Source organism: Galeopterus variegatus, unplaced genomic scaffold (genome assembly GCF_000696425.1).
Source record: "Galeopterus variegatus unplaced genomic scaffold, G_variegatus-3.0.2 Scaffold150, whole genome shotgun sequence".
Classification (NCBI taxonomy): domain Eukaryota; kingdom Metazoa; phylum Chordata; class Mammalia; order Dermoptera; family Cynocephalidae; genus Galeopterus; species Galeopterus variegatus.
In genome coordinates this window covers 406,597-426,498 of record NW_007726261.1, presented here as the reverse complement: position 1 = coordinate 426,498, position 19,902 = coordinate 406,597, and the positions used below count along the sequence as shown (strand labels likewise).

The 19,902-nt window shown below is 38.4% G+C and overlaps 1 protein-coding gene across 2 annotated transcripts in view; it reads left to right on the top strand.

Annotated features, from left to right (window-relative positions):
- The first annotated feature begins 13,577 nt into the window (after positions 1-13,577).
- The window catches only part of GSPT1 (G1 to S phase transition 1), a 23,705-nt gene continuing 17,380 nt past the window's right edge, over positions 13,578-19,902 (top strand). Inside the window, exons 1-5 of one of the 2 annotated variants that reach the window (XM_008591791.1) lie at positions 13,578-13,689; positions 13,810-13,851; positions 14,824-15,048; positions 16,179-16,212; positions 18,823-18,900. In XM_008591791.1, the coding sequence (XP_008590013.1) occupies positions 13,830-13,851; positions 14,824-15,048; positions 16,179-16,212; positions 18,823-18,900 (359 nt within the window). In that variant the 5' untranslated portion in view covers positions 13,578-13,689; positions 13,810-13,829. Of the gene's footprint in view, positions 13,690-13,809; positions 13,852-14,820; positions 15,049-16,178; positions 16,213-18,822; positions 18,901-19,902 lie in introns of both variants that reach the window. The other variant, XM_008591784.1, reaches the window with a different exon arrangement.

The window sequence follows — 19,902 nt, the reverse complement described above, 5'->3', positions numbered from 1 at the left end:
AATAAATAAATAAATAAATAAATAAATAAAATAGAGGTTCCAAAATGGAATGAATGAAAATATAAAAGAAAAGGCTTAACATGTACTAGAACAAACATTTTCTCTAATAGAATGTACTTACTTTAAGTTCCAATTTCCATCTATTCCAGTCTTTTTTTATTCTTAGATGAGAATTGGGTTTACAATGTTAGATAGGGTTCCTCAGACTTTTAGAACAGCCAGTGCTTCTTAAGTACAGTCAGCCCCTATATCCTTGTGTTCAACCAACCACAGATCAAATATACAGTATTCTCAGCATGAGGAACCTGTGGATACAGTGGGCCGATTTTTGGGCTTGAACATCCATGATTTTGGTATGGGGGGTGGGGTTCTGGAACCAATCCCCCGTGGATACCAAGGGATAACTGAATGGTGTAGTGTTCTTTGCACCATCCCACCCTCAGTGCTTCTCAATACTCTGCCATTAAAAAGTGTGAGTATAGGGCTGGCTGTTAGCTCAGTTGGGTGGAGCATGGTCTTGTAACACTAAGCTCAAGGGTTCAGATCTCCACACCAGCTGCCAAAAGCAAAAAACTGAGTATAGAATAAAATCAGCAGCCCTCAGTACTTCCTCAGAGGAGGAATTGTCTCCAAAATATAGCAAATTATATTGTGGAACTTGAATTTTATTTTATTTTTATTTTTTGGTGGCTGGTCAGTAAGGGGGTCTGAACCCTTGACATTGTTATCAGCACCATACTGTACCAAGTGAGCTAACTGGCCAGCACAAATTTGAATTTTAAAGAGAAATGTTCTGTTTTGTACTGTTTGGTTTTTGCTGAATGCCTTTTTGTGGGGGGAAGGACTTTATTCTTTTAATAATTAAGGTATAATTCACATACTATAAAATTCACCCATTTAAAGTGTGCAGTTCAGTGTTTTTTAGTATATTCACAAGTATATGCAACCTTTACCACTTGGTGAATGCTTTTTAATTACTGAATATTCTCAAAAGTGGCCTTTTCAGGGCCACCAGAGTGGAGAGGATCCAAAAATCAAAGTAATGATTGTTTTGTCCAGAAAGGCTGTTATACTTTATCATTATGTTAAATGATACCTGTTGAAGACTAAATGATAGATAAGGTTCTTGATTTGAGATTTGGTTTTAAGACAAAAATGCCAGCAATACCAATTTTAAGATAAAGCTGTTTTTAGTTTTCAGGGGAATGAATTAAGTGGAATAGAGTAGGAAGAGGAGATCAGTGAAAAGTATTGTTGCTGTAGTATCATAGTAATAAGCACTTCAGTGCCTTTCATTACTTCTTAGTGTGCCTTGACTTACTGATTATTAGATTTTGGCTTATTTCATGGTTTTACGTGAGTGAGGATTTAGGCAACAAGTGAATGTATCACCTAGTGCCCTACTGTTAAAATTTTTGCCTTGGAATAAACCTTCTTTGGAGCAGGTTTTATTTGCATTTCTTCCTTTCTTTCTTTCTTTATTGGCAGCTGGCCTGTACGGGGATCGAACGCTGCACCATGCTCTAACCAAGTGAGCTAAAGGACCAGCCCACATTCTTTTATTTATTTTTCACCTTTTCTGAAATTGTGCCACATTAAAAGACAACAGTTAAAAATTTATCAGGAGAAGTTAGAAAAATATTGTAGAGGACAAATTTTAAGCCTTTATTTTCTTTTGTTAATTGCTAGAGAGGAGATGTCTTAAAGTGTTAAAATAGCATTGTCTTTCTGGTCAAAGAGAAAGGAATGAAAAAGATTTGATAACCTTTTGGTGTAAGTTAGCAGTATTAAAATGGAATTTTTTGAGATGTGAATCTCTGGTTTTGCTCAGATATATGTACTAGCAACTAATAACAAATATTGTGCCTGCTTATTGAATGTAGGATGTGACACCAAGATGAATAAATTGTAATCCTCAAGGAGTCTAGAAAGGGATCAAATATCCAATTTACTTTAGTGAAAGACACAGTGTGGTAAGAGGGCCATACAAAGAGTGCTGAGGGCTTTCAAAGTTAAAAATAGGGATTGCTTAGGATCCCTTATGTAAATCATTTTAATCATGTCGCCCTAATTATAAAACTAAAGATGTATCTGTCTTCTGCTAAGTGTTTTTCGTGAATACCTTGTGTTTTTTGTTTGGTTGGTTGGTTGGTTTTGTTTTTTTAAGATCTAATTTATTTGTAAAATTCCCCCTCTTTGTGTTTGCCAGGATTTTGCTAAAGTAGAACACTGGTTATATTTTTACACTACTTGTTGTCTCTTTCATATCAAACCACAGTAAGTGTAATTATTGTGATTATTCTGGCTAGTGTGTCTGTTGGGCACATTAATTTAGAATTTCATCATTCTACCCTTAGTTCTTAAAAATCTTTGGGAAACAAGAATTTGGCCACTAGTTGAAGGTTCTTGATTGTTCTGAGATCCTTAGACTTTTTTAGCTGTCAGTTGTTACACATACCAAAGCTTTTTAAAAGTTGTGTCCTTGTTTTCAATAGATTTTAACAAATCATGGCTCGGCTATAGATGTATTTGGTGTCTTCATAACTGGCTTTGTACTAAGGAAACCTAGTGTTGTACTCCAAGTTGAACCAGTTCCCCAAATAATTCTACTTTCAAGGAGAGAGAAACACTTAGTGAGGATTTCCTGAGCATATTTCATTAGCCTGGCCTAAGAGTGGTGATGCTCAATTCCAAATTACATTCCTGTTAGGTAATTGTATGTCACTTCACTTGAAAAAAACAAAGTGCGTCCCACAGGATGTCATTAGGACACTTTCCTGGTTGACTGTAGAACTCCAGTGTGTCACCGTACTACTAGGTGATCTGTGTCCATCTCCTTTGGGTGGTTGATTTTTGTTTTGGAGGTGTTTTTTGTTTTCTGTTTTTTTTTTGTTTTTTTTTTTTAAAAAAAAGATGACCGGTAAGGGGATCTTAACCCTTGATTTGGTGTTGTCAGCACCACGCTCAGCCAGTGAGCGAACCGGCCATCCCTATATGGGATCCGAACCCGGGGCCTTGGTGTTATCAGCACCGCACTCTCCCGAGTGAGCCACGGGCCGGCCCAGCAGTTTCTGATAAAATGAAACATACACATAGACATATGACCAGCAATTCCGCTCCTCGGAATTTACCCAGGACAAACAAAAATTTATGTTCACACAAAAACCTGTTTGCAAATGTTTAGTGGCTTTATTCATAATCACTAAAAACTGGAAACAGCCCAAATATCCCTTAACTGAAGAGTGAAAAAACAAGCTGTGGTACATCATCTGTACAATGGAATACAATTCAGCAATGAAGAAAAGAATAACCTACTGATACCCACAACTGGATATATGCATCTTAAAAGCATCATGCTGAGTGGGGAAAAAAAAAAGCTGGACTCAAAAGGTGACATACTGTAGGATTCTATTTATATGACATTCTGCAAACGGCAAATTTATAGGAACAGAAAACAGAACAGATACATAGTTCAAAAACATGTGAAACTGATCTGTGGTTATAGAAGTCAGAAGTCCCTCGTGCAGGCTATAATTCAAAACAGTGTTTTAAAAAGTCTAGCTAGATACAGTTGTGTCCCAACGGTATGAGCCTGAGGCCTACTCTTTTTTTTTTTTTTTTCACAAAGGGAGCTTAGCAAGTGTTCAGTCTTAGAGACAGGTTAGCACTAAACAGAGACTCTCCTTGATGTAAGGGAAGGAACGGAAAAGATCTGCAGAAGGAAGAACTCTCACTTTGTGACTTCATGTGATTTTATGCTCTGTCTGTGCACTCTATAAAATAATTTTGTGTGACCCCAATGGTGCACATCACTAAAGGATGAGAACACTTGAGCATCTGAGACAGCATGCTAGCAGTTTTTTTTTTTTTTTAAAGATGACCGGTAAGGGGATCTTAACCCTTGATTTGGTGTTGTCAGCACCACGCTCAGCCAGTGAGCGAACCGGCCATCCCTATATGGGATCCGAACCCGGGGCCTTGGTGTTATCAGCACCGCACTCTCCCGAGTGAGCCACCGGGCCGGCCCTTGTTTTCTGTTTTGTGGGGGGTTTTTTGGCAGCCAGCTGGCATGGGGACCCCCAAACCCATGACCTTGGTGTTTTGAGGCTGCACTCTAACCAACTGAGGTAACTGGCCAGCTTGGGTGGTTGATTTTGGTAGTAGAAACATGTTTTTCTGTTATTTTTTACTTGGGGCTATCTGAAATGGTTTAGGCTTATGTATTTTAAATGTACCTCAAATTGTTTTTGAAGTAGATAGGATGATATCAGTCATAAATAAGACTATTTTTTAGTGTTGTTTGGAAAATATAATAGAGTTTTAGTTACTCTGAAAAAAGTCTAATCAGGTTGATATGTGGCAATGCTTTAGTGACTGACTAAGTAGGTTCTTAGAATGTTAGGGCTGGAAATGACTCTAGTACTAATACAGTCTCCTCATTTTCAGATTAAAAAAACGGAAGCCTGGGCCGGCCCGTGGCTCACTCGGGAGAGTGTGGTGCTGATAACACCAAGGCCACGGGTTCGGATCCCATATAGGGATGGCCAGTTGGCTCACTGGGTGAGCGTGGTGCTGACAACACCAAATCAAGTGTTAAGATCCCCTTACCTGGCCGGCCCCGTGGCACACTCGGGAGAGTGCAGCGCTTGGGAGCGCAGCGGCACTCCCGCCATGGGTTCGGATCCTATATAAGGATGGCAGGTGCGCTCACTGGCTGAGCACAGTGCGGGTGACACCAAGCCAAGGGTTGCATCCCCTTACCGGTCACAAAAATGACAAAAAAAAAAAGATCCCCTTACCAGTCATCTTTTTAAAAGAAAAAAAAATTAAATTTAATTAAAAAAAAAAATAAAAATCTGAAGCCTGAGATGGCTAAGTGAATGCCTAAGGTTACTCTCAGAGTTAATGACACAGTTGAGTCTAGAATCCAGATTTCCCCACTGCTGGTTTAATGCTCTTTCTGCCACACCATGCTGCTAAGGTTACTCTCAGAGTTAATGACACAGTTGAGTCTAGAATCCAGATTTCCCCACTGCTGGTTTAATGCTCTTTAATAATGGAAAAAAGGGCATGCCTAGAGGTAATTACTACAACCAGCACGGATTTTCTGAGAGAGTGGCCTTGGAGTTTGCCTTTCTACTCTTTCATTCTTAAAGGTTTTTGTAGTTATTGTGGGGATTTGAAATGATTGTTGTAATAATTTATTGGGCCGTTACCCCTGTTTAATGTGTTCTTATTTAGTCTTTGCAGCATTCTCTTGAGGTTTAGGTACTGTTAACATTGTACAGATGAGAAAAAATTTTTTTTTTTTTTTTTTTTTTTTTTTTTGCCTCTGGCTTGTATGAGGATCCCAACCTGTGACCTTGGGGTTATAAGGCTGTGCTCTAACCAAGTGATCTAACTGGCCAGCCTTGATGAGAAAATTAAGACTCAGGATAACTAAGTAATTTAGGTCATGCCCATGAATAAATGGAGGAGTGAGGATTAGAATCTAGGTCTAACTTCAAAGCTTGTTCTAGTAATAGTGACTCTGCTAGTCCTTTCCTTGTGGTTTAATATTAAATACTCTTTTTGGCTGAGATACTTTTTCAGAAACTGGGCCCATGAGTTTGGAGTATGGCATTGTCTTCATGTTCTGTCTCAGTGGTAGCAGGATGACATTGTCATAAGTAGGCAATGCTCTAATTTAAAGTAATATTTTGAAATTGCTTCTTTCTACGTTTTAGAAAATGTTGGTATGAAATACCTTAAACAGCTCTGTTCACCATTGCCTGTAACATTGTGCCATTTCATGTTTAGAGTGTTAGGTAATTAAGACTAAACCATCCATATTTTAATGTGTTCCATGGACTTTTCTTCCCAATGTCTAATTGTACTGCTTTCTGGTGTTGTCTGTGGGAGAAAAATACCTCGCATGCAATTTTGTTGAGACTACAGTTGCAAAAAAAAAAGCACAGGTTTGAACTGTGTGGACTTGAACTGCGCAGTCCACTTATGGACAAATTTTTCCAATAAATACTGTAAGTGTATTTTCTCTTCCTTATCTCTCTCTTAATAACATTTTCTCTTCTCTTATTGTAAGAATACAGTATATAACACATACAACACACAAAATATGTGTTGATCAACTATTTCTGGTCAACAATAGGCTGTTAGAGGAGTTTTAGGGGCACAGAAGAGGGGCAGATGCCCTGGGCACCACCAGTCACAGGTCAGTCAGGGTGTGGTGGCCTAGGCTTTGTGCCCACTGCCTGCGTGCGCCTCCACCCCACACCGCTGCTGGGGCCTCGTGTTGCCCTCAGGGACTGAGCCAACTGTGGCATTCAGCATTCCCACACAGTGCAGAAAAACCCAAAAAAGTTATATGCGGGTTTTGACAGGGGAGGGAGGCAGCGTTCCTAATCCCTGCGTTGTTCAGGGTCAGCTGTATATAGTCATCTTAGTACTGGAGAAATTTGAGTTCCTTGCTTTAAGCTGGACTTTAGTGTCTCTTGAATATAGTGTTTCTCTAACCCCCTTGTTAGAAAGTTGACATATTTAAGATTGCCTTTACTTGGGCCGGCCCGGTGGCACACTCGGTAGAGTGCGGTGCTTGGGAGTGCGGTGGCGCTCCCGCTGAGCGTTCGGATCCCATATAGAGACCGGTCCGCTCACTGGTTGAGCACGGTGCAGGCGCGACACCGAGGGTTGTGATCCCGTTGCCGGTCGTGGTACGGGCGTGACACCAAGGGTTGCGATCCCGTTACCGGTCACGAAAAAAAGACAAAAAGGAAAAAAAAAAAAGATTGCCTTTACTCTATTGAACACTAATGGAAGTACAGTAAATGCATAGATAGAGGCCAGGAATGGTAAGAAAAGTGAAGTGATAAGACTGTGAGGAACTAGTATGTATGAAAATCAAAGGGAAACCACTGAAGTTAATTCAGTAAAACTTTTTATTTTTTATTCAGTAAAAATTGTGTATTCTACACAGTACACTGTACCACCTGTGGATACTATAAGAATAGAGGGAAAACGTTTCTATATTTCAGAAATTCATCCATCCCACAGTCACTGTGGAAGTCTATACTCTCCCAGGAAACAAGAACTAAGCTATGTATGTGGGTACCTATAATTTAAAGAGGTGTCATATCCCAGAGGAGAGATCATTAGCCCTTCACGGTGATGGGGTGGATAGGGAATAGGACAGAGGTGGAAAATCAGATAAGGCAAGTATGCAGTACAATAAGGGAGAATTCTTAAGAGGAGCTAGAACTGTGCATCTAGTATGTAGCCACTAGCCACATGTTGCTATATACATTTAAATTAATAAAAATTAAATAAAATTTAAAATTCATTTCCTTGATCACAGTAGCCACATTTCAAGTGCTTAATAGCCACATGTGGCTAGTGACTATCATATCACAGCAGAGATACAGAAAAATTCCATCACTGTGGAAACTTATTGGACAGATTTTATCACACATATTTTTCACTTCCATGCAATGTAAGACACTTGTGACTTCTGTGACAGTATCAGAGTTGTTTTTTTTCTTTAATGAATGCATTATTTAGCTAATGGAATAAGAAGTTTTAGTTAGCTTTGTTATGTTGAACATTTATTGCTGTTTAGCGTGTAAACTGCGTTAAAGATTAATTTTATATCTAATGCAGTACAAATTTAAATTGCTGCTTTATGAAATATATCGATTAAGCACTTTTAAGAATTAGCCAAATATTTGTGTTTAAGACATATAACTTGAATCAAAACATAGCTTTCATTACGAGCCACGTATATAGGCTTGACTAACTTGTGCTGTATTGATGAGCTAGCCAGGCAGGATTCTCCATGTTCATCAAAGTCTTTTGATCCACGATCAAATATTTTTTAAAAATTTTGTACCCTTTTTAAAAGTTAAGGTGAAGTCCACATAATATAAAATTAACCATTTTAAAGTGAACAGTTCAGCAGCATTTAGTACATTCATAGTACAACAAGCACCTCTGTCTAGTTCCAAACCATTTTCATCATCCCAAAAAGAAACGAATTCATTAAGCAGTTACTCCCCATTCCTCCATCCTCCCAGCTTCTGGCAGCCACCAATCTGCTTTTTATCTCTATGGATTTTCCTATTCTGAATATTTCATGTAAATGGAGTTATACAATATGTTAAAAAGAATCATACAATGTTAGGTTTGGAAGGGCATAGAAATATATGACCATTTGTGTCTGTATTGTTTCACCATGATCAATTTTTTAAAAATTTTTATTTATTTATTTATTTATTTTTAAAAAGATGACCAGGGCCGGCCCCGTGGCGCACTTGGGAGCGCAGTGGCGCTCCCACCCCGGGTTCGGATCCTATATAGGGATGGCTGGTGTGCTCACTGGCTGAGCGCGGTGCGGGCAACACCAAGTCAAGGGTTGCGATCCCCTTACCGGTCACAAAGAAGACAAAAAAAAAAGATGACCGGTAAGGGGATCTTAACCCTTGACTTGGTGTTGTCAGCACCACGCTCTCCAAGTGAGCTAACCAGCCATCCCTATATAGGGATCCGAACCCGTGGCCTTGGTTTTGTCAGCACCACACTCTCCCGAGTGAGCCACGGGCTGGCCCTCATGATCAAATTTTAACTAGCAGTTTTTAAGATCCAGATTTTCATCTGTGTTAAAACACAGGCTGTACTGTTGGCCAGCTTGTCTTCTTGTAAAATCTTTTCACAGCCGGTTTATCTTCCTTTATCATAAACTACAGTATTAGTTTCTCCTTTTAATTTGGGATATGGCAGTTGCTTTCACTGGTACACTCTGCCAACTTTCCCACTTGTTAGAATTGTTCCATTTTTAAGTACTTGATAAGGGTGTGTTGCTGAACATGGAGATATCATTGGAAAATATGAAACAATAATTTCATTCTTCAGGATTTCTGACTTCCTTCACTAGCAGATAGGAACCATGCAGGACATGAGACATCAAGCCCTAATGGTCATTTGTTTGCTTACCATGAACAAATTACTTTGAACTTAGGAGTATTCTAGGCCCAGGCTCATTAGTAGCCATTAAAATCTGGATATCATATGCATTATGAATAAGACCAGAGTAGAATGAATGAGTTAAGGGTTGATTGTGCATGTGTAAAGGCTAGGTACAATTATATTGAGTTTAAATGTAAAGAACATTTTGCTATATATACTGTGATTTTTCTGGTTCATTCCCAAAACATCAGTTCACAGTTGTCACCAGTATTGCTGTTAGGTTTATGTGATCCATGATCTGAATGTTTCATGGAAAGCTTTTTTTCTGCTATGGGAAACTGTGGTTAATTTATTTTGGGGCCCTTTAATATCATTCTTACATGCATATTAAGCACATCATTGTTGTTAGTAGTTGACACTATCTCTACTCTGTAAGCTTTACAGTCTTAAGTCATGTTTTGAAAAATATGTTTTGAAAAACATGTCTTAAGATTGTAGGGTGTTTTGAAAAATGAAACCGTGAACAGATTTTCATTATGTTGCATTATGCAGCCATGGATATGGTCTCATGACAGATGTCCTTGTCCTGAGAAGCCCCTTATAGCCTTATATGCATGTATTGTATATCTAAGAGTTGGTGCTCAGAACTAGGTGGTCAGGTGTAAGTACATACTGTTTGATTTTGAAAAATTTAATTACAGTTAGGGATATCTCAAGTGGCAGAGAAGCCCACCATACCAGTCGTGCTGGCTTAAAAAACTTGGTACCTCATAGCTACATCATAGCTTAGTTTATTTTTACAGTGCTTTTCAACAGGGGCTACGTGAGGAACAGCAAAATGGTATTTGCATAACTTGGAAAAGCCCATAGTTGATTCTGATATGCCTGTAAATTAGACAGTAGTGATTATAGTATCTATCTTATAAGGCTTTGGGGGGGATTAAATGAGATAGCAATCAGCACATAAGGGTGTAATAAAAACTAGTTGGAATCAGGGTAAATTGTCACCCCTCCACTCCCACCCCCAATACTATATGGATTTGTGAGGGCCTTGTATCCCTGCCTGGCCTGTAATAAATAGTTTGTACATGAGAGTTGATAGAATTGAGTTGGAGTAGTTCATGTAGGGGTAGAGATAGACATTTGTTGAATATCTACTAGAGGACAGGGGTTCTTTTTTTTTGTTCTTTGGGTAGCTGGCTGGTAAGGGGATCCGAACCCTTGACCTGGGCATTGTCAGCACCATGCTCTCCCAGTTGAGCTAACCGGCCAGCCCAGGAGTTCTTTAGTTGGCACTAAACAAATGTATTCTCTCATTTAATCCTCTCAGCAATCCTGTTAGGTAGATGGTATATTATTTCCACAATTCCATTGAAATAACTGCACCACACTTTGTAAATCCTCACAAGCCAGGATTTAAAGCCAGGGGTCAGTTCTAGGCTCCTAGAACTTACCTCCCTTCATCAGGTGGCCTGTGAACTTGAGTCACTTAGCACTGCCTTAGCTTTCTCTGAAAATTGAGTATTTTTTTTACCCTTAAACTTTTCTTCAAAACAGAAAAACAAAAAAGGTTAATCTCTCTTGTGTTCGAAGTACAATTTCTATGCCCTTCCAAACCTAAGTCAAATAATTTTACCCCAGTTTCTGTTAATGTCCTGCTAATCACATAGGTGAGGGACATCTTAGACCTTTCACTTCTCCTTTCTTGTGTCTCCTGTCAGTCATTGCCTCTGGTGTCTTTGCACTTAGCCGCCGCCTCTCTAGTTGGACTGCTCGCTTGTCCTGATGGTGCGCTTCCCTGCATTGGTGGTGCTGTCTTCCTGCCTGTGGTTTCTTTCCCACTCAGTTCATCCATACACAACCATGAATGATCTTCCTAAGTGACACTCTGAGCGTGTCAGTTGTCTCCTAAAAACAAAAAAACAAAATAAAAAACCTTTACCTGTCAAGAAGAGGAAATTATTTTCCTCAGCACTTGATGCTGTTGAAGATTAGGCCCAAAACACTTTCTATTGTCCTTTATGGGTGTTAATACTCTCTTGCCAGTGATTTTTAAATATGAGCTTTGCAAGTTATAAATTCACTACTCTTTATCACGTGCTGTGCATGATTCATGTGACTTCAAATTCTTTGGTGTCTTTGCATCTTGGAGATTCTTTAAAGCAAAGGCGCTTTCATATTGGAGTATCATTTAGGTTTATCACATATGAAAATCAGACTTGATTGTATTAGTCCGTTTCTGTTGCTTATAAAAATACTTGGAACTGCGTACTTTGTAAGAAAAAGTAAATTTATTGCTTACGGTTTCGGAGGCTGGGAAATCCAAAGTTCAGGGAACACTTATGGTAAGGGCCTTCTTTGGTGGTGATTTCAGCCTTGCAGGGTCTCACATGTTGAGAATGGCGGAGCAGAGAGAGAGAGACTCTCTCATGCTCTCCTTTTAAAGGCCTCAGAACCACATCCATGACCACCATTATTAATCCATTTATTAGGGCTTGATCCTCAGAAATTAATCACTTCTTCACGGCCCCACCTTTCAGTGACCATAATAGGATTTCCTACCCTCTTAATAATCATAGTGGGGATCAAGCTTCTAATACATAAAAGTTGGGGGACACAATTCAATCCGTATCACTTATATATTTGGGTTTTGTATCTATTTCTGCTATATCTGTTCTGGTGATGTCATAAGTAGACTTGCAATGTGACAATTGTGGGAACTGGATTGTTGATCTTAGAGTTCTAGTATGCATAGGATGAACTGACATCATTGGAATCATCCTTTCTGCGGATGTTTTAAGGGCCTATATGTTATTTCAGGGACTTCATACAAGCGTTATTTATCTTATTGGTATCTAATTTATTCAGGGATCTTGATAACATATATGATTATGGAACCTTAAGGAGGGCTAATCTCAGCCTTCTTGGGCTAGAGTGTTACCAAGAAAAGAATCTACAGAAGTAGATGTGTATGAGGGGTCTTCAGAAAGTTCATGGAAAGATTTGTATCATCTTTTAATTCCATTTTTCCATGAACTTTTTGAAGTACTCTTGTATTTCTTGAGCAAAATCTCTCTAATTTGATTTGTGCTAGGCTGCAGAATACTTATACAATATCTGTGAAGGAAAGGTTTATAAAGAAAATCAAAAGAATAAGCATGCTTTTATTAATGCATTTCAGTTACCAAAAATGTTTTTAAATTGGCTGTAATTGGTACATTTTTGAAAAGGGTTAAACAGACTTCTGGGCTGGCTCGTGGCTCACTCAGGAGAGTGTGGTGCTGTTAACACCAAGGCCGAGGGTTTGGATCCCATATAGGAATGGCTGGTTAGCTCACTGGGTGAGCATGGTGCTGACAACACCAAGTCAAGGGTTAAGATCCCCTTACCGGTCATCTTTTTTTTTTTTTGTCTTTTTTCATGTCCGGCAATGGATCGCAACCCTCAGTGTCGCGCCCGTACCGGACTGGGACCGGCAACGGGATCGCAATCCTTGGTAAAAGGTCTATCAGGGTTTTTTAAAATGTATTCAAAACATTTTACTTTGCTATACTGAATTCCATTTATTTTAGAATTTAGGAGAATTTACATCTTTCTGAAAGAGATTATTCAAAATGGAGTATTGTTGGTGATCTTGGTTTCTAGTTTTCTTCTTAGTAGGCTTTAGTCTCTCTTCTGATGCTTCTTGCATACTCGGTGATTTTACGTTTTAGAGAAAAATGCAAGTCTGGCTGAGTATTAAGTACAGTATAATAAATAAAACTTTACTTTGCAGAATATTTTGCCTGTGTATCCCGTAGAACCATCACAGATTCCAGTTTTGGATAAAAGCAGATAAATTTAAAGATAATACAACATTCCTCTTTATGACATGGCATTCTAATGGGAACTGAATTTAGTACGGGACAGTTCTTGGAATGCTTGGCATTCAGGTTATTTTAAGTCATCTCTTTGTGAAATTCAATTAAAGTATTTATTGAATGGCTTTATGAATCTAATGGTCGTCATGGGATAAAAATGTTATAAAACATGATTCCTATTTATAAGATAGTTGTGTTGGGCAGATGAACCATTTTACATGATATATTTGATAAGTAGATGATTAAAAGATAGTAGATGATTAAAAGGCCAAAGCGCTTCCCAAGCGGCGCACTATCCATTGCGCCACCGGGCCGGCCCCCCCGGTCATCTTTTTTAAAAAAAATAAAAATAGGGCCGGCCTGGTGGCGCACTTGGTAGAGTGCAGTGCTCGGGAGTGTGGTGGCGCTCCCGCCGAGGGTTCGGATACCATATAGAGACCGGTCCGCTCACTGGTTGAGCGCGGTGTGGGTGCGACACCGAGGGTTGCGATTCCGTTACCGGTCACGAAAAAAGACAAAAATAAATAAATAAATAAAAATAAAAATAAACAGACTTCTAGTTTGTTTTTGGCTTTTTTGGGGGGCGTGGGGGGCGGTTGGCCGGTTCAGGGATCAAACCCTGGACCTTGGTGTTACCAGCACCATGCTCTAATCAGCTGAGCAGCTCGCCAGCCTGAGACTTCTAATTTGGAACCCTGATTTAGTTGCCATTGATCTGAATTATTGAGGTTTGTGTTGTATTATTGAGCTTCTGCTTTTATGACATATTTAAAGATAAGTAAAATGCATGTATAAGTCTCAATTTTTAATAGACTTTATTTCTATTAAACAGCACCTGTGGAATCCTCTCAAGAGGAACAGTCATTGTGTGAAGGTAATTTTTTTATAATGTGACTCGTTGAAAGTCTTATTGAAAAAGATTAAGTTGTCTGTGGTGTGTAAAGATAGATATTGTTTTGTAAAAATATATTATATATCTCAATCTCTTGTCTAGGTTCAAATTCAGCTGTTAGCATGGAACTTTCAGAACCTGTTGGTAAGAAAATTTCTGACCATATTAATACAGTAATATGAAACTCTTTCACTCTCAAGATTTAAGGTGCAAATGTAAGTGTTATGATTATTGTAATGCCTACATTTAAGACACATTGAGTCTTTGCTATTAGAATTTAGAAAGTAAAACTAATTGGGCGTTAACACTGCCTTGATAAATTTAGTGGCGGCAAATAGAATTGAATGGAAGAATGTTTAAGTCAGTTTAAGTAGATGTAGAGTCATGTGCCATATAACAACCTTTTGGTCAATGACAGACTGCATATATACCATACAGCAGTGGTCCCATAAGATTATAATGGCTATACCATGTAACCTAGGTGTGTGGTGGGCTGTACTATCTAGGTTTGTGTAATTATCCTCAGCAATGTTCACATGAGGACAAAATTGTCTAATACAATTCTCAGAACATGTCCTCACCATTAAGTGACACATGACTGTACTTGTTTCATTTATTTTTTGAAAAATTTCCTTCCTTTTTATAATTTTATTACCATTAAGGGTTTCATGTTCCCAATTATTAGAGTTGATGTCAAAGTTATTCTACTTAAAGAGAAAAAAGAAAATATCTTCTAAATCCTTTCATACTTTTCCTGTGTTTTCATTTTAAACTTTCTTTTTTCTAGGGTGTCTTGACACTATAATAACTAGGCTCTTGAGAATGTTAGCTGTCTTGTTTATATTTTGTTTGCTCTTCTGAAAATGAAGCGTGGCTAAAATAACAATTTCTCATAGTCTGAGTCAGAGCTCTCTGATCTGATATTAGCAGTGAGGCCAGCTTGAAAGCTGTTATCCATTTCTGTTGTGAAAGATTTTCTTGCTCATGTGTCACTGGACGTTAGGAAATGGAAGTACATATGCAAAGGTCCATTTGTTGTTTTAAAGCATGCATATTTTAAAGTATAGATGACATGTCCTTTTCAGAGTACTAAGTTAAAATGTCTTACTTCAGTAGAAAATGGAGAGACAGAAATGTCCCCAGAAGAATCATGGGAGCACAAAGAAGAAATAAGTGAAGCAGAGGCAGGGAGTGGTTCCCTGGGAGATGGAAGGCAACCAGAGGAAAGTGCCCAAGAAATGATGGAGGAGGAAGAGGAAATACCAAAACCTAAATCTGTGGTTGCACCGCCAGGTGCTCCTAAGAAAGAACATGTAAATGTAGTATTCATAGGGCATGTAGGTAAGTTGTACTCATAACAATTAAAAGAAATGGCCAAAGTTATTGAATACAACAAGCATAGAACATCTGATTTAGCTACTTGGGTATGTTTAGTAAAACTGATCAGAATTCATCTAAAATTCCTTTATTTTTAACTTACTGACTTTTTTAGCTGGCAAAAAAATTGCCAGTACTTTGTTTTTAAAGTTTGGGCAGAGGAACAATTTTGTAACGGCCTAGAAGTTGAAAGAAAAGCTTAAGTATATCTGTATGTAATGTATAATTAGTCTGTAGACCATTGATGATGGTTCAGCATACTGTATTTTTTCATTAATAGCCTGGAAAATATGCCTTTTTTGTGTGTGCACTTCAGTTAACTTCTTAATTTTAATGGGATTAACCTTGGTAGTTTAGTTTTGTGTGAAGTAAGAAATTAATAATTCAGAGTAACTTCTTAGTGCTTGCCGGTTTGATGATTTAGGGGGAAAAAAAAACCTCTTTACTCAGATATTCTCTAATTATCTAACCTGTCCCTAAAATTGTGAGTATATAGAATTATGTGCTGTTTTTTATCTTTCTGCCTTCTTCCTGAATACGAAACATCATACTCCTTTTTTAGTAGAAAGAACTCCTTTGAAATTTGTAAAGGAACGCGTAGCCTATTTGCTAAAAGAGAAAGAAAGACTACCTAAATGTAGTTCACAGCTCTTTAGCTACTTTTTCATTCTTCTAAAGCTTTCCTTAGGGATTTTGTATCCTGTTGCTGCTGTGCTGCTAGGTGAAGGTCAGGGAGCAGTCTGTTAAAAAATTCTTTTATCAGTTCGTTTGTTTATTTATTTAGGTGGCTGGCTGGTATGGGGCTCTGAACCCATGACCTTGGGGTTATAAGGCTGCGCTCTAATCAACTGAGCTAAGTAGCCAGCCCAGTAAAGTATTTTTAAGTGACTGAGCTCTGGGAAGTCTTAGCAGCTTCATACACGAGCTACTGTAATTAGGGTTTATGCCCCCACTTCCTATTACAGTTCAGTTGCTTTTGCAAGATCTAATTATATATGCTAACAGGTACCTTTAGTTGTGTTTGCATAGGTAGTGAGTGATTTTTGTTTTTGTTTTTTAACCTCTGGTTTGCATATTATTGATGTTGCTTTTAGATGCTGGCAAGTCAACCATTGGAGGACAAATAATGTAAGTCTGTGTCTTTTGTTAAATAATAGAGTTAATTTGATGGAATGAATTTCAAGCATTGTAAACATTCATACAGTCATGTAAAGGAAATAAAACAGGTCACCCCAAGCTAAGAAAAATTAATTATAAAATTTCCTGTGGGAGGACTGATGATAAGAAGTAATTTTTACAATTTGTTCATTGTTAGTATTTTCTGATGGATTTTAACACTGTCAGACTCCCATCAAACATTAATTAAATGCGTTTCTAAAAGCTGTGTCTTAGTTTTTCTTTTTTCCAAATTTTATTTTATTTTGTCAATATAGAATGTGGTTGATTATTGTGGCCAATTACCGAAACCTAATATAGAACCCTAGATAATGGGAAATCTTAGTCTGCTTTGAATATAATTTACTTAGGAATAATAAAAACCAACTCTTGAATCTGGCAGATGTGGGGGTGGGGCTGCTTTTTTCTCATTCATCAGCTCCTTAAATTTAGGTAGATTTAATCAAAGGCAGGTGGTCTGGCTAATATGCTACAATCATTTTTAATCATATAGAATTTATCTACATATAAAAACACCATGATTGGCCTTTAGTAACGCATTCTAGTACTGACAAATGTTTATAATTAAAGGTCCTAAGTTTTTAGTCCTTTCTCTACATTAGACATATTTCTTCAAATTCTGTCCCCAGAGAACCTAGAGGACATATCATTGTCTTGCCTCGTTAAAAATCTTAATCTTGCCAATTACTTATTTCTGAAAATTTCCACAAGAGAGACCCCGAAACAGCCTATTAAACAGGGATCCTTAAGAACGACTCTGTGAATTGGAAGTGTTGCACCCATTTGATGTTGGTTCAGGACAATGTATATTATTTGCTGATGGGTTGTAATTTTTGGGAGCATTTTCACTCAAATGGTTAGGAGCACTGCACTATAGATGACTACAGGAAAAACAGAGATGAAAACTATAGACAGGAGGCCTTTCATTTGCATTGAGTCAAGGGAAACAGTTAGGCATTACTAATGAACCATTTAAAAATTATAATCTCAGGGCCGGCCCGGTGGCACACTGCTACAGTGCGCCGCTTGGGAGCTCGGCGGCGTTCCCTCCGAGGGTTTGGATCCCACATACAGACCGGTCGCTCACTGGCTGAGCGAGGTGCAGGCACAACACCGAGGGTTGCGATCCCGTTGCCGGTCCCGGTCCGGTACGGGCGTGACACTGAGGGTTGCGATCCGTTGCCGGTCACGAAAAAAGACAAAAAAGAAAAAAAAAATTATAATCTCACTCTGACAAGCAGTATTGGTAAGACTTCATTGCCTGGACAGCACTGTGGAATTTTTTTCTTTTACACAGTATTCACATTTACTTTTTATTTATTTATTTATTTATTTTTGGTGGCTGGTCGGTACAGGGATCTGAACCTTTGACCTTGGTGTTATTTATATATTTTTTTTAAAGATGACCGGTAAGGGGATCTCAACCCTTGGCTTGGTGTTGTCAGCACCACGCTCAGACAGTGAGCAAACCGGCCATCCCTATATAGGATCCGAACCCGGGGCCTTGGTGTTATCAGCACCACACTCTACCGAGTGAGCCACGGGCCGGCCTGACCTTGGTGTTATAACACAGCTCTAACCAACTGAGCTAACTAGCCAACCCTACATTTACTTTTTAAACATTTTCTATTCTGAAATAATTTTAGACTTACAGAAAGGCTGCAAAAACAGTGCAGAGAGTTCCCATATATCCTTCATTCAGCTTACCCGGATGTTAACATCTTATATAACTGTAGTACAATCCTCAAAACTAGGAAAATAACATTGGTACAATAATATCAACTAAACTACAAATCTTACTTGAATTTCAGCAGTTTTTCTACTAATGTCTTTTTTATGTACTAGAATTCCACATTGCATTTAGTTTTTATATCTCCTTCAACCTGCAACATTTCCTTAGTCTTTCCTTTTCTGTCACAACCTTTAAGAGTGCTGTTCAGGGGCCGGCCCGTGGCTCACTTGGGAGAGTGTGGTGCTGATAACACCAAGGCCTCGGGTTCTGATCCCTATATAGGGATGGCCGGTTTGCTCACTTGGGAGAGCGTGGTGCTGAGAACACCAAGTCAAGGGTTAAGATCCCCTTACCGGTCATCTTCAAAAAAAAAAAAAGTGCTGTTCAGTTTTTTTATAGAATGTTCTTCAATTTGGGTTTCACTGGTGTTTTCTCACAAGTACATTGAGGTTACGCATTTTGGAGAAGAGTGTCAGAGAAGATATGCTGTGCTCTTCTCAGTGCATCTTATTGGGGGTACATGATGTCAATCATGTTTTGCTTATTCAATATGTTTTACTTATTACTGGTGATATTAGCCATGATTACTTGGTTCAGGTGTTGTCTGTCAGGATTCTCCACTGTTAAAGTTACTATTTTTTCCTTTTATCTGATAGTTTGAGACTGCAAATATCCTTTTTCCACTTAATCTTTCCAATGGTACATTTACTTTAAAACAGTAATTTTCTGGTGTTGAAATTCTACTCAAGGACTTTAAAGTTTTCCTGACTTCACTGTGTAATTTGTGAGTAGTTAAGTGTTAACTTCTTTTTTTCTTTAATCGTTTTCAGGTATTTGACTGGAATGGTTGACAAAAGGACACTTGAGAAATATGAAAGAGAAGCTAAAGAAAAAAACAGAGAAACTTGGTACGGTAAACTTTTATCACACTATAAATTACTTTTTTTTTTTTTTTTTCTCCTTTTTGTCTTTTTCCGTGTCCGGCAACGGATCGCAACCCTCAGTGTCGCCCCTGTACCAGACCGGGACCAGCAATGGGATCGCAACCCTCGGTGTTGCTCCCGCGCCTCGCTCAGCCAGTGAGCGGGAACCGGTCTGTATGTGGGATCTGAACCCTCGGCGGGAGCGCCGCCACGCTTCCCAAGCGGCGCACTATAGCAGTGCGCCACCCGGCCGGCCCTATAAATTACTTTTAAGGAAATGCCCACTTAATGCTTTTGTAGCCTATTAAAATATAATTTCTTGAGGTGTAAGATGGTGTCATAACAAAGGAAAAGTTTCCCTTCCCCTCATAATACATAGTAGATCAGTTCCTGATGACTTCATAACTTACAAAGAGAAAATTTGAAAACAATTCAAACATATAGCAATAAGACACTTGTTGAATAAATTATAAACCATACATTTAATTGGGTCATTGTTGTATAATCCACTAAATAATTCCATTTACAGAATTTATATTTTTGTATGGTGGTGGTGGTTTTTGGCATTTGGCTGATACTGGGATCCGAACCCTGGACCTTGGTGTTACAACACTGCACTCTAACCAAGTGAGCTAACCGGCCTGCCCTGATTTACAGAATTTATAATAACCAGGAATACAACTTATGTTGCAGTAGCTGGAAACATAATTGTACTTAGGGACATGATCATTATGTAAATAAACACTGGAAAGAAAAAAGAACAGAAGGAATTGACAGTGGTTGCCTTTCAGTGGTGAGAGAAGGGGTCGACTTTTTTCTGCTTTCTAACTATTTTATTTTTTAATTTTTTTAAAATTTTTTAATTTTTATTTATTTATTTATTTATTTTTTCCTTTTTGTCTTTTTTTTTTTTTTTCCTTTTTGTTTTTTTTTTTTTTTTTCCTTTTTGTCTTTTTTTGTGTCCGGCAACGGATCACAACCCTCAGT